Source organism: Callithrix jacchus, chromosome 16 (assembly GCF_049354715.1).
Source record: "Callithrix jacchus isolate 240 chromosome 16, calJac240_pri, whole genome shotgun sequence".
Taxonomy (NCBI): domain Eukaryota; kingdom Metazoa; phylum Chordata; class Mammalia; order Primates; family Cebidae; genus Callithrix; species Callithrix jacchus.
Genome location: NC_133517.1, coordinates 71,930,742 through 71,945,043, shown reverse-complemented (window position 1 = coordinate 71,945,043; position 14,302 = coordinate 71,930,742). Strand labels below are relative to the sequence as shown.

The 14,302-nt window shown below is 52.7% G+C and overlaps 1 protein-coding gene across 2 annotated transcripts; it reads left to right on the top strand.

The window, feature by feature from the left end:
* Nucleotides 1-5,331: 5,331 nt before the first annotated feature.
* Nucleotides 5,332-13,687, top strand: TRIB1 (tribbles pseudokinase 1). 2 transcript variants are annotated; one of them, XM_002759231.7, is made up of 3 exons: nt 5,332-6,249; nt 8,586-8,878; nt 11,290-13,687. In XM_002759231.7, the coding sequence occupies exons 1-3, from the start codon at nt 5,890-5,892 to the stop codon at nt 11,753-11,755; spliced, it is 1,119 nt and encodes a 372-aa protein (XP_002759277.1). In that variant the 5' UTR covers nt 5,332-5,889; the 3' UTR covers nt 11,756-13,687. The 2 variants fall into 2 exon arrangements, with proteins under 2 accessions (XP_002759277.1, XP_078209343.1); XM_078353217.1 differs by lacking the exon at nt 5,332-6,249 and adding an exon at nt 6,698-7,972.
* The last annotated feature ends 615 nt before the right edge of the window (nt 13,688-14,302 follow it).

Below are 14,302 nucleotides of genomic sequence, written 5' to 3'. Positions count from 1 at the left end.
TGGAGTGCATTTATTCGGTTAACACTTACTAAGCACCCCCCTTATTTTTGGGAGATGGAGCTCTGTTGCCCAGGCTGGAGTGCAGTGGTGAGATCTCGGCTCACCACAACCTCCCCCTCTTAGGTTCAATCGATTCTTGTGCCTCAGCCTCCAGACTAGCTGGGACTACAGGTGCCTGCCACTACCCCCGGCTACTTTTTGTATTTTGAGTAGAGATGGGGTTTCACCATGTTGGCCAGACTGCTCTCCAACTCCCAACCTCAAGTGATTCACCTGGCTGGTCTTTCCAGAGTGCTGGGATTATAGGTGCGAGCCACTGTGCTTGGCCTTAGTCCCTTTTTGATAATGGACACTGGGCTGGGGGCTGGATGAACATGAATGAACAAGACACAACCCCTGACCTCTGGGAACACAGTTGTGTGGAAAGGGTTGTGGGATTGGCTTGACAGAGGACTCGACAGCATTTGGTAAGACACTGAGATCTGACTGCAGGTGCTGGGGAAATCCAGATGGTGTTTTGAAGGATGAGTAAGAGTTCCTTTTCTTGGAAAAGGAAGAGAGGGAATTCCAGTGGGAGGGACCAGCACAGGCTGGAGCGCAGAGGTGTGAATTGGCAGATTGATGAGTTTGGGGCCCTGCCAGGAGCTGGCATGGGTAGGACAGAGGGGAGGAGGTGAGAAAGGTGCGGGCTGGAAGGGAAGCGGGGCCTGGAAGAGGGCCTACTTTTCCATACTTCGGTGTTTGTATTTTATCAAGGGGTGGGGTTCCCTGCAAGGTTTTAGGTGAGTGCCTTATATGATCACATTCAGATTTTAGGAAAATGACTAACAGCTGTGTGGGAATGGATCAAAGGGATACAGGACATACTGTATTATATGCATCACTGTGTCTCCAGAGCTTAGTAGGTGCTGGCACAGAGTAGGAGCTCAATGTTTGTTATACAGGACATACTGTATTATATGCATCACTGTGTCTCCAGAGCTTAGTAGGTGCTGGCACAGAGTAGGGGCTCAATGTTTGTTGAAGGGATGAATGAGTGGCTCCGTTAGGAGCTTACAGCAGGAATGCAGGGGAAGGTTGTGAACTAGGACTATAGAGGTCTGCATGTGGGAAAAGGATAGGGTTTCTATTAAACAGGGTCTGGGCAGAAAAATGGAACTCAGGCCAGGAATTTCAGTAGAAAGAATTTATGTGGGCTGGGTGTGATGGCTCACACCTGTAATTTCAGGACTTTGGGAGGAGGCCTAAGCAGGGAGTTCACGAGGTCAGGAGTTTGAGACCAGCCTGGCCAACATGGTGAAACCCTGTCTCAACTAAAAATGCAAAAATTAGCTGGGCACGGTAGTGCACGCCTGTAGTCCCAGCTAGTTGGGAGGGTGAGGCAGGAGAATTGCTTGAACTTGGGAGGCGGAGGTTGTGGTGAGCTGAGACTGTGCCACTGCCCTCCAGCCTGGGTGACAGAGCGAGGCTCTGTCTCAAAAAAAAAAAAGAAAAAAGAAAAAAGAATTTATGTGGAGAACTAGTTACAAAGGTATAGAAAGGGCAGAAACAAAACGGAACAAAAGATGGTGCTGGGGGCCACCCAGAGGTTAGCAGCATCTGGAAGCAGCTGGAGGGACAAAAGTGGTTTCGCCTGCTCCCAGAAGCCAGAGTCCTCGGAGTGAGCTTGGACCATGAAGAGGGGGTGCCACGGCTTGAGCTCCCCAGGAAGCCGACTCTGAGATGCAGGCCAGCCTGCGGGAGGTTTATTAGGGGATACCATGGGAAGAAGGCCAGGAAGGAACAGGATTGGGCAGAGGAAAAAGCTGGCCTGTGATGCAATTTTAGGAAGGCCTCAATTGACCCAGTCTGGGAGCTCTGAAGCTGGGATGCCTTTGAGAGGTGGCCGAAGTTGGGACAAGGGGACCTTTATTCTCCCATGATCAGCAGTCACTAGATGTGGACCCCTTGGGAAGGGAGTGTGAACTCCAGCAAGGTGGCTCTTCTCAGTCAAGGCCATTTCCGAAACAGCTCCTGATAAGCACTCCCAGCAGCCGGGGAGATACCTTCTCCAGTTGGGCAGTGGGATCCGGCGGCAACGCAGAGGGGCTGCCTCCCCGGAGCCCCAGAGGAGGTGTGGCCGGCTGCTCCAAGCAAAAAGTAGTTCTCTCCTTCCTCCCGCCTTCCAATCTCCCTCCAGGGCCTCCCACTGGGAAAATTGGGCTGGAGGCCAATGGGCAAGAGAGCCTGAGAAGCAGAGCTAGCAAGGGCCAGCCCCAGGGAGCTGAACAGAGCGGGGTACGGCACAGCACCGAGAGCTTGTAGGTCTAGGGTAGACTATGGGAGAGAGGAAAAAGGCAGATTGAAGGGGAACCTACAATGAGTGCCTGTGATTCTGGCCCCCGGGTGGGTGGGGCTGGGTGGATGGTGGCATGCCTTTCTCTCAGAAGAGGCAGAGAAGGAGGCACACGTTGGGGAGGAAGATGCTCCAGGGCCATATTGACATTGCCATTCAAGTACTGGCAGCTCAGTGGATCTTAAATTCTGGCACAGAATTATCTTCGAAGACAAAAAAACCTTAAGTGGGGCCGGGCGTGGTGGCTCAAGCCTGTAATCCTAGCACTTTGGGAGGCCAAGGTGGGTATATCACTTAAAGTTAGGAGTTCGAGACCAACCTGGCCAACATGGTGAAATCTCGTCTCTACTACATGTATAAAAATTAGCCAGGTGCGGGGTGCCAGGTGCCTGTAATCCCAACTACTTGGGAGGCTGAGGCAGGAGAATCACTTGAACCTGGGAGGCAGAGGTTGCAGTGAGCCGAGATCAGGCCACTGCACTCCAGCCTATAGGCAACAGAGGGAGACTGTTTGAAAACCAACCAACCAACCCACCCACCCTGAGGCGGGCTCTCTTCTGGCCACAGGACCAAGTGCAACATGGCCTTCAGGCCCTTCCCAACATTGTCCCAGGCGATCCCTGCAGGCTCAGCTCCCACCACCATTGTAGTTCCCCTAGCCTGCCCACTCTGCCAGCCCTGCCTTTCCTCACACCCCTTGGCTGGCTGGCCTGGCCTCCCACCACTCATAGCCTCCCTTGAGCATCTCCCTTACAGTCCTGCACCTCTCCCAGGTCAAATGGTTTCCAAAGAGAGTCCTCCCTCCCTAACTCCTGTTTTCCCCTGCAAATTGTAATCTCTCCTTCCAGCCGCCATAAGTGCTTAGGAGCTTGGCTGGGCCATCCCTTATGAGTTACTTAACTTCAGCAAGTAACTTCGTCTTTCCTTTTTTTGAGACTAAGTCTTGCTCTGTCCTGAAGGCTGGAATGCATTGGTTTTATCTTGGTTCACTGCAACCTCTGCCTCCCGGGTTCAAGTGACTCCCATTTCAGCCTCCCCAGCAGCTGGGATTACAGGTGTGCCCCACCACACCCAGCTAATTTTTGTACTTTTAGCAGACAGGATTTCACCATGTTGGCCAGACTGGTCTCAAACTGCTGACCTCAGGTGATCCACCCACCGTGGCCTCCCGTAGTGCTGGGTTTACAGGGGGGAGCCACCTCACCTAGAGTGACTCATCTTCCTAAGGCTTCAGTTTCTTCCCTGTGAAATGGGGCAAAAAATAACCCCATAGTGTGGTTGGAAAACTGAAGTAATATATGTAAAGTGCTAAGAATAGTGTCCTCACACATTGTAGGCCTCGATTCATATTGGCTATTATTATTTTAATTTTCTTTTTTTTAAAGATGGGGTTTCACCAGGTTGGTCAGGCTGGTCTTGAACTCCGGACCTCAGGTGATCCGCCCGCCGTGGCCTCCAAAGTGCTTGGATTACAGGCGTGAGCCACCACGCCCGGCCCTATTATTTTAATTTTCATCTTCTGGTTCCCAGTGTTTAGCTTTTAGTAGATGCTTAATTAGTATTTGTTGAATGGAGAACTAATCAGGAAAATGATTTATTCTTGGGGCTCAACCTGGTTTTAGAAAATTAAGTATTTAGCAGAAGTGCGAGGAAGAGCTCTCTGATAAGTTATATTGTTGGGTGCCCAGGGACTCCAGATTGACATGGTTCTCTAAAGAAAGAAAAACGACAGATTCCAAGTTGTTTCATGCACAACTTTCATGATCACCCAAATCAAGCGGCATGAATGCACGCACACCACCTGGCGGGGCTGCCCGGCTGCAGGCGGTATCCCTGGCAGTGGCCAGGACTTCCACAAGCCTACCCACCTACCCGGGTTGGCACTGAGGACTTAGACCCAGCAGCGCTTGTGGAGGCTGGGGAGGGAGCAGGAATCCGGCGGCAGCCACGTGGGCCCCTTCCGCCAGCTCCCCACATCCTTTGTTTCCCACTGGCCCTGGCTCAGGAAGCTCTTTCTGCGAGTCACTGCGAAGGGGCGGCCCGGGAGCCAGGAGAAGCTATTTCCGTGCAATCCGGGCGGGCGGCAGGCGCGGGGGATTGGCGGGGCGGCGGGGGGGGGGGGGGCGTGGAGGTGGAGGCAGCGCAGAAGGCCCAGTGTTTGCTTTTCTTTCATCCAACAGAAGGTTCTATTTGTGGAAGCGAACAGACGCTGGGGATTAGAGCTGGGAGGGAGCAGGAAAAGGGGGGAAAAAAGCCACATCCATTACCACGCACAGGTCTTCCCCGGAACTACCGCGTGGGGGTGAATGACTGATTCTGGAATTCATCACCTCTCTATCCCCCACTTCCTTGGCGGCGCCCACGGCTCCAACCGGAGCTCCCCAAGCGCTGGGCGGTGGGGAGATCCCCGGGGCCAAAGGCGTCGCCGCGGGGCTGCAGCGAGCAGCCGGTGCAGAGGACCGTGGTGCGCGCTCCCGCTTCGCGCCCGCAGCCCATTGTGCTTGCTGTGAATGAGGCGCGCGCACCAATCAGCGGTCGCTTCTCCCTCCACCCCCCGCCCACTTCCCGGGACCCTGACGTCACGGGAACTTTTCCTCCGCCCCCTCCTTCGGCTTCTCGAGCTGAGCCGGGGGCCGGCCGGAGGGCGCGCACCGCCTGCTGCCCAGCCCAGCCCAGCCCAGGGGGCGTGTGCGCGCGCCCAGGCTGGCCCGGGGCGCACCACCTGCGCCCGAGCGTGCGCTGCCCGGAGTATCCCCTGCCCTCGGGCCACCCCTATCCCCCCAACTCCCGCTCCTCCTCCCCTCCCCCCAGTCTCCTCCCTCCGCTCCGGAGACGGCTCGCCGGGCGGCGGGGCCGGAGTCGTCGCAGCCACCTCATTGCACAACCCGGCTTCCCAACTGTTTACACAGCCCGGCCTGTGAGTGTGTGTGTATACAGCGTGAGTCACCGGGAGGCGGAGGAGGTGGAGGAAAAGGAGAAGGAGGAGTGCACTGGCCGGGATCGGTGCAGCGCACACACTCACTCGCAGTCACTCTCTCTGAGCGCGTCTCGCTCGCTCTCACACACGCCCGGAGCCCAGGAGCGCGCGGGATCCCGAGCGCCGCGAAAAAGTTCCCCCGGCTTGCGCTCGAGACTCATCGCTTTGGGAAGTGCATTTGCTTCGTGGCTCTGCCGAGTCCTGTCCTCGCGGCTCGGGACGCCGGGATCGCCGGCCGCCGCCGCCGCCGCTTCTGCCTCCCGGACTGTCTGTCGGCAGCCTCGGCAACAATAGTGGCGGCCGCCCCCAGCGAGGCTCCCGGAGCCCTTGCCTGCAGGGGTCGGGGGACCCGAGCCGGCCTCTGCTTCCCGGACTCACAGCCTGCGTGGTCCCCGCGTGCAGCGCGAACGCCGGGGAGCGACTCCTGCTTTGCCCCTCGTGGGGGCCGAGCCCAGCCCCATCTGCAAACTCCATCCCCACGGGTGGAAGAAGTCGCGGCGCCGGCGCCAAGCCCGCAGCGCCTTCCCGCGCGGATCCCGGGACTTACAAAGCCGGGGCTGCTCCGGCCCGGGACGGGATGCGGGTCGGTCCGGTGCGCTCTGCCATGAGCGGCGCCTCGCAGCCCCGCGGCCCGGCCCTGCTGTTCCCGGCCGCCCGAGGTGTTCCGGCCAAACGCCTGCTGGACGCGGACGACTCGGCGGCTGTGGCGGCCAAGTGCCCGCGCCTCTCCGAGTGCTCCAGTCCCCCGGACTACCTCAGCCCCCCCGGCTCGCCCTGCACCCCGCAGCCCCCGCCTGCTGCGGCGGGGGCCAGCGGCGGCTCCGGGAGCGCCCCGGGGCCCAGCCGCATCGCCGACTACCTGCTGCTGCCCCTAGCCGAGCGCGAGCATGTGTCCCGGGCCCTGTGCATTCACACTGGCCGCGAGCTGCGCTGCAAGGTAGGCGCTCCCGGGCCAGGACCCGGCGGGGTTCTGAGGCTTGGGACAGGGTGGTCGGCAAAGGTGCTTGGGGTCCGGCCAACGCTTGAACTGGGCACAGGACGGATCAGTGGATTGGGTCCGATAAGACTGCTTTTGACCAGGTTCACCTTTTTGTGGATTGGGCGGTTTCCCATGGAGTGGGTTAAGGGGGCTCCTAGAGGAAGTGCAGCGTTCAGTTGCTTTCTCTCTCTGATCCTTTCCTTAGCGTCTCAGGGTAGCGCGTGGCGTTCCATATAAGTTGTGGAATTGAAATGGATTCCAGGGCCATGCCATTCCCCTTCTCTCATTATCCTCACTCTCCACCTCCCGCAACGCTCCCCCCCCTCCCCGCCTTGTCCTGGAAGGACGCCCTGCAGTGGGTGCCTCCTGGGAGCTTGAAGCAGCTGGTAGCTTTCTTGCCCGGCTTAGTTGTAGGTGGTAAGGGGGCTGGAAGACTGTGTCCGGCTCCTGCCTTGGGGATTCCGAATTGACTCCGCGCGGCGACTAGAACACGCCCTCCCAAGGGAGCAGTCCCAAAGCCTTCCACCCGAGGCAGAGGAATCTGTGCGGAGTAGAACTGTTGGAAAGCCCACACCGGCCAGAAACCCTCGCTTCGATTCACTTTATTTTCCAGCCAGCGATTTTTCCTTTGAACCTGGGGATCCCATCCAGGAGGAGGAGACACAGCACCTAGAAATGGGATCCGCCGAGTCCTCCTCCTGCGCCTGTAGACGCAGAAGGTTCCCACAGTCTACTTTCTGCGAGCCTGACACCCCTGTTTGAGTCACCACAGAGCACCCTCGGGCTGCTCCTTTTCACCCGAAAGATAGGATCACCCCCAGTTAAGCCGCTTCTGGGTTTTCCGCAACTCACCTGACACTCCCAACACCCGGACCCTGTCCCGGGGCTCGCTGCTGCCACCTACTGTCCAACTTTAATGAAATTTCAAACGCACGATCAAGCCTAGTTGAATAGGCGGAAAAAAAAACCCCCCTTTTCTTCATGACCGGGGTTAAGAGCTGTTCTGGGAGAGGCATGTGTGTGTGGTGGGATGGGGTGGGGTGGGAGGAGGGGGCAACAGGGGCTTTTTCTAGCTGGTGCCAGAGCAGCCAGGCCTCAGAGGTGGGGTGAGCCTGGCCATTGTGCAACCCTTCCAGTTCCTCTGAGCAGATAATAGCTGAATCCAGATGGTGACAGCCGTGTGTCACCGTTTCCAGTTGAGTCTAGGATATGAGTAACTGGACTAAACAAAAGGCCTTTAAAGGACCAGCCAGCTTTCTAGAAGAGAAGAGATACTACTCATTTCTAGGGGTGGGGTCGGGTGTGTGAGGGGGATAAACAAACAAATGAAAAAGCCTTTCTCGGGATCCCTTACCCCTCCTGTGAGAATTGTAACTCAAGGCTGCTTACACTTGAGTCAGACTCTAGGCAGGTTGCTTAAGGCTGCATTGTCCCTGCCTCCCCCTCCGAGTCATCTGCTCTTTCTGATTAATGACAACTCTGCATGTTCTCTGGCCCCTGCTTCCCCTTGGAGGCTGCAGAGTCACCACTTTCTGTGCCCTTTCTGTGCTGAGCACGTTGGGTCTGCAGGAGGCACATGTATATGCATGTCTGGGGTCCGCTTTTCAGTTCCTGGACATGCCAGGGGTGTCCTATCAGCCATTCACGAATGTAGCCTGCAAACAGGGCAGGGCCAGTGAGGGTGAGGGCTTTGCTTAGCTGTCAGGAGCTGATGGAAGACGGGAACATGTACATAAGACAGTTTTTTTTTTTTTTTTTTTTTTTTTTTGAGATGGAGTCTTGCCCGGTCCCCCAGGCTGGAGTGCAATGGCATGATCTCCGCTCACTGCAACCTCCACCTCCTGGGTTCAAGTGATTCTCCTGCCTCAGCCTCCCAAGTAGCTGGGATTACAGTCACCTCTCTCCACGACTGGCTAATTTTTGATTTTTAGTAGAGGCAGGGTTTCACCATGTTGGCCAGGCTGATTTCGAACTCCTGACCTCATGATTCGCCTGCCTCGGCCTCTCAAAGTGCTGGGATTACAGGTGTGAGCCACTGCGCCCGGCCAGAAGACAGTTCTTTCAAATAATCTGTGTGAATGCAGGAAACCCTTTCAGTGTTTGCAACTCTAGAGCCCTAGGGGTTACTGGTTTTAAAGGCGTTGCTAGCCGCTGTGGCTTTGGAAGGTAAAGGGGAGTAGATGAATGGAACTTACATCCTAAGCCCAAAGGTTGAGAACTTCGGATCAGCTCGGTAAGGGGTTTGGGAGCCACCTTTGCTGTTCTACCTCTAAATGGACCCCTTCTCTCTGCAGGTGTTCCCCATTAAACACTACCAGGACAAAATCAGGCCTTATATCCAGCTGCCCTCACACAGCAACATTACCGGCATCGTGGAAGTGATCCTTGGGGAAACCAAGGCCTACGTCTTCTTTGAGAAGGACTTTGGGGACATGCACTCCTATGTGCGAAGCCGGAAGAGGCTGCGGGAAGAGGAAGCCGCTCGGCTCTTCAAGCAGATTGTCTCCGCCGTCGCCCACTGCCACCAGTCAGCCATTGTACTGGGAGACCTGAAGCTTAGGAAGTTTGTCTTCTCCACGGAGGAGAGGTGAGCGGCCGCCACGGCTTCTCCTGTGGCCTTTTGGAACCAAATGGAAGGAGCAGGTCGTGTAGTTAGGTGCTGTGTGCTGGTGCAAAATGAAGTCGAGGGTTCATATGTCCCAGATTTAGTATTTAGAGCTTCTTTTCCTAAGGAGTCACAGCCAAGGTTGGTTTATTCTGCATTCTCTTGGATGGGGCCTGGGGGCACTGTGGCACATCTGTGGGATGGCACGTGTTGACAGGGTGCCCTCCCCTCTCCTCCCGCAGGATCAGGTTCATTCGCCATTGTTATCAGAAAGGTCAGCTGTTTGGGGTACAAATATTAAACCGCCCTTTACAATATTGCCTTCTAAAGGAAGTGTTCAAATCTGCTTATGCCAAGTGTTGCTTTGTACCTAGAAGGTTTCGCAGAGCTAGTGAGACTGTCATGTTTGCAGAATTCCCAGCCTCTTCTTTCACACTGCATTCCTGTCCCATCTCAGACCGGGTCCTCCGTACTCGCTTCACATTCTCTGGTGACTTTTTAGACATCTTATTTGGATACGTCTTCAGAAAATAGCCACACTGAATGATAAATGGAAGTTGGCTAGGATGGATTGCTAAATATAGATCATAGCTTACCTCATAAAGAACAAGATGAGCTTGATAAGAGGGTAATGAGGCATTAAGATTCAAAGCTGAGGTTTCAGACTAGAGAATTCAGGAAGCCGCATGAGATAGACCACACTTGATTTTAAGAGCCGGGGCCACATCCCTTGTGGAAAGATTAAGAGCAGTGAGACTGTAGTGTTGTAGAGGTGAGAGAGTGAGTTATTTTGTTGTAAGAAGTGGGCTTATTTCACCTGTGCATTTTTACCTTTGATTCCAGAGCATATGAAACAGTACAGGGTTGAGCTGTCATAAAGCATGAGTTGGTATCTGACCTCGCAATAATTATTGGAACATACTGATTAGCAAAGCAAAGCAAACTGTTGGCAGTGAAGAAGTTTCTAATTCCTAGAATATGCTCCTTTGATACGGTGATGCACTTTCTGAAACATGCCTTACACACCTCCTAACTAGCTTTTGAAATCCGCATTGCACAGGCGAATGTCATGGGCATGGGGTTTGGCAACCTGAGGGTTAAGCAATGTCAGGCTGACGCTATTCATGTAACCAGCACAGGTGCAGGGTTTTAGTGCTGTAGCAGCCAATCATGGGGAGACAGTGTGGGTTGAGTCATATTTTCCGTTTACAGAACCAATGGGTATTTTACATAACGACAGGGAGGTCACGCTGAGGACATACTGAAGTTAGCACATGTATACTACACTCCAGGGAACAGGAAGGCAGGAAGAAAAAAAAAATACCAGACCTTTGAGAGGAAAAGGAATTGACCCATCAGCCAGTACCAAATGTTTGCATTTAACTTCACTAGTGACTTACTGAAACAGGGCGATTTCAGAGAAGCAGGCAGAGGCAGGGTGTCACCAGATATTAGAGCTTTCCCACCTGGCTTTGGGCTTTGGGGAATCCAGGAGACATGGGTGGTTGGTTCTGAATCAGGAGGCACCTGCAGCTTCATAAGAGAGCCTTTGACTGAGGTTTCTGGGACTTTCGTAGTTACCTGAAGACAGACGCCCCTGTAGAATAAATATGCCCACATGTTAATGTGCCGTCGAGGGGAGTGTGTGTCCCTATAGAAGAATTTCCGGGGCCCTGCCTCCCTGAAATCCCTCATACTTTTGTTTGTGGGCATAACCTCTTTGTCCAGGCAAAGTGTTCTTTGCAGTTAAACACCCCAATAAATGTAATTAACATTCCTTACAACTTTCCCATCATAATTGTCACAGCCTGGGCCTAGGTGGACAAAGTTCATTCTGCGTGCGTGTATCAGTGTGGGCACCCGCGCTGAAAACCTGTGTATGTAATAGCAGTGACTTTAGGCTCCGTGTTCTGTAATGCAGTGTGGGTCCAGGGAGCCCCGGCAGTTAGCGGCATAAGAGAAAAGATGGGCTCGTAGGATGCTCAGGCCCTCCCTGAAGAAGCAAGATCTGCTGCTCTTCCCTGATAGCTTTTGTAGAGAACGCAGCACTCCCCTGAGACAAGCTCCCAGTTCTGCAATGCGAACTTAGTAGATTGTGTAACTCCTATTAGGATATCTCTTGTAAGCTCTAGCATTATGAATACTATTTGGGGCTTTGCATCATACCCTCCACCCCAGGCGCTCTGTCGATACTTTGCAAACATGTATTGCAGTTTGTGTTGGTTTGTGAAATCACGAGTCCCCAGCAGTTGCAGGCGCTGCTTACTGGATGAAGGGGTAAATAGCATTCCTTGAGCCTTTGCTGTTAGTGCCTGTGGGCGCTGTTATTGGGAAGGCTTTGTTTTTCATAGCAGCTGGTATGGCAATAATGGCTCGGTTCCTCTCTCTTGCAGAACCCAGCTCAGACTAGAAAGTCTGGAAGACACACACATCATCAAGGGGGAGGATGATGCTTTGTCAGACAAACACGGCTGCCCAGCCTACGTGAGCCCTGAGATCCTCAACACCACCGGGACCTACTCTGGAAAGGCTGCGGATGTTTGGAGCTTAGGGGTGATGCTGTATACCCTTCTGGTTGGACGATACCCCTTCCATGACTCGGACCCCAGTGCCCTTTTCTCCAAAATCCGGCGTGGACAGTTCTGCATTCCTGAACACATTTCCCCCAAAGCCAGGTGCCTCATTCGCAGCCTCTTGAGACGGGAGCCCTCTGAGAGACTCACTGCCCCCGAGATCTTACTGCACCCCTGGTTTGAGTCCATCTTGGAACCTGGGTACATCGACTCAGAAATAGGAACTTCAGACCAGATTGTTCCAGAGTACCAGGAGGACAGTGACATGAGTTCCTTCTTCTGCTAATCCCCAAAACCTCAGAAACCTCATAATTCTTACACCTGGTATTTCCATTTCTAAAGATGGACAGGCCCTTTGGCATGGTATCAACCAGATAATGACTGCGTTAGGATGAAGGCTGCTGAACTCGGCATGGCGCCACCTCTTATCTGTTGGGAGGAGTGACTTTACTGATGTGAGCGGCATACGCTGTGATTGGCTGCCCTGCAAAGTTATTTCTCTTAAGGAACTCTCGCCAACTCTCTGCTGGATTTGGGAGTTCCGCACCTTTTACGGATGGCAGGAGTATGGACATCCTACACCCGGTGGTCAAGTGTGTCATAAACTCGAGCATTTGAATGGGAGAAAAAGCAGATCGTATGATGACATATTTTGGGCAATAACCGTATTTTAACAGGGTGACACATTGGGCCGTTCAGTCTGCCATCTTTGAACTCATCTCTGGTAGCTAGACGTGCTACCGCAGCTTCTCTGACGGGAAGGTTCCTTTTTTGATTTAACACTCACCCATTCTTCACACTCACATTCAATGACTCTGCTCCGTTTTTGGAGCAGACCGTTTTAAGTTGCTCAGGAGCTGATGGAACCATGAACCCAGACTCTCCTCTGTTTCCTGCCAAGACCACATCTGCACTAATGCCTTCTCCCTGACCTTGACACTTTCCCCCTCTAGCTATGAAAGCACTTACCAGCCAAACGTGGACAGCATCGCAAAAGATTCCACCTCCCCACGATTTCAGAACTCTGAGGTCAGACAGAGAGACTCCAGATTTTAAGAAATAATATGAGTGCTTGGAAACTATTTGCTTTTTAAGTTCCTTCTAAATATGTTAGTACCTACCCTTTTTACCCACCCTTTACTTTTTCCCCAAGACCATCTCAGGGTGGAGCGTTCTGTCTAGGAGGAGGAAGATAAGGAGGCTCCTACCCACCTCTCCCAAAAGCAGACATTAAACATCTCTGCGCTTTGAAGAGAGTGAATTTCGGATAGTCTTCTGATTCTCAGACTAACTTCCAGAAGTACACTTAAGCCCTCCCAGACATGGTCCGCCTCTGGCGTTGTGTGTGCAACTGCAGTTTTGCATGATGGGTTGTTGATATTTCAGATGTGTGGTTTATGAATATATCTGTATAATCGGCTTCTGGAGCGAAACAGCAAACCCCAAATCTTTAAAGTTGGAAGGGTCTTCAGCAATCATCCGGTCCAATCTCTTTCCTCTTTCTGCCACCTCCCAAGGCAGAAATCCCCCCTTCAGCTTCTTTCGTAGGTGGGAATCCAGCCTCTGTTAGATACGTCCAGAGATGGGAACTCACTCCCTCCAAAAGACAGAGCTTTAATGGAGAAACTATAACTTCCATTAAAAAGCAAGTTCAGATGAAATATCAGTAACTGTCTTGGACAGTGCTGAAATCAGGTGGTTAAACGGGTAAACAAAAACATACTGTATTTTGAGAAATGGCACAAACATAGGCAGTCATCCTTAAGGGCTACGCCTAGGCAAACTACTAACATGCATTGTGAGAATGCCGTGTATACCTCACGTACTGTGTACTTTGTAATACATTTTACCTTTTATACCTGTGTCCGATTTGTTGTGTTTTGTTCTGGCTTTGAGGCTTGTTTTGTTGTCTGTGTCTGTCTGAATCACCTGCGTGTCTAAAACCACGTGAAATGTGAATGATTATTGGCAATATTACCTTGACAGAATCATGGGACTTGGAGAAGTGGGGACAGAGGCCTCTGTCTATAATGCTCTCGTGGTTGCTCGACTGTTGTATCTGTGATACATTATCCGGCTAAGGACGCTGGGTTGGCAGGGGCTTCTGCCGGGAAAGCTAGAAACACTAGGTTCTTCCTGTACATATGTGTATATATGTGAACAGTGAGATGGCCGTTTCTGACTTGTAGAGAAATTTTAATAAATCTGGTTTCGTAAATAGGTGTGGTGAATTGCTTTCGAGTTCAATCTGCTTTGCTTTATGCAGCTTCACCCAGAGGTTGCAAAGGTCTCCGGCCTCAGGGCTTACCATCTGGTTGGGGATGGGCAGCAAGGGGAAGGTGGAAGAGGAGACATGTTGATGGTGATCAACAGTGACCTTTGTCGGACTTGAACCCATTTGCTTTTGTCTTTCCAGTGGGCAGATTTATTTTGATGGGATGGAGTCCATTTGGTGACACCAAGTTGGTGGGTGCTTTGGATTAGATTTAGACTCAAAAAACATTTTTTATTTTTATTTATTTATTTATTTATTTATTGAGACGGAGTTTCGCTCTTGTTACCCAGGCTGGAGTGCAATGGCGCCATCTCGGCTCACTGCCTCCTGGGTTCAGGCAATTCTCCTGCCTCAGCCTCCTGAGTAGCTGGGATTATAGGCACACACCACCATGCCCAGCTAATTTTTTGTATTTTTAGTAGAGACGGGGTTTCACCCATGTTGACCAGGATGGTCTCGATCTCTTGACCTCGTGATCCACCCGCCTTGGCCTCCCAAAGTGCTGGGATTACAGGCGTGAGCCACCGCGCCCGACTCATTTTTTATTTTTTTTATGCT

What these genes read in the sequence shown, in the direction of transcription:
- TRIB1 (XM_002759231.7), top strand. Translation starts at nt 5,890, where the DNA reads ATGCGGGTCGGTCCGGTGCGCTCTGCCATGAGCGGCGCCTCGCAGCCC. An exon ending in GCCGCGAGCTGCGCTGCAAG is followed by an intron (nt 6,250 to 8,585) that starts GTAGGCGCTCCC and finishes TTCTCTCTGCAG; the next exon opens with GTGTTCCCCATTAAACACTA. An exon ending in GTCTTCTCCACGGAGGAGAG is followed by an intron (nt 8,879 to 11,289) that starts GTGAGCGGCCGC and finishes TCTCTCTTGCAG; the next exon opens with AACCCAGCTCAGACTAGAAA.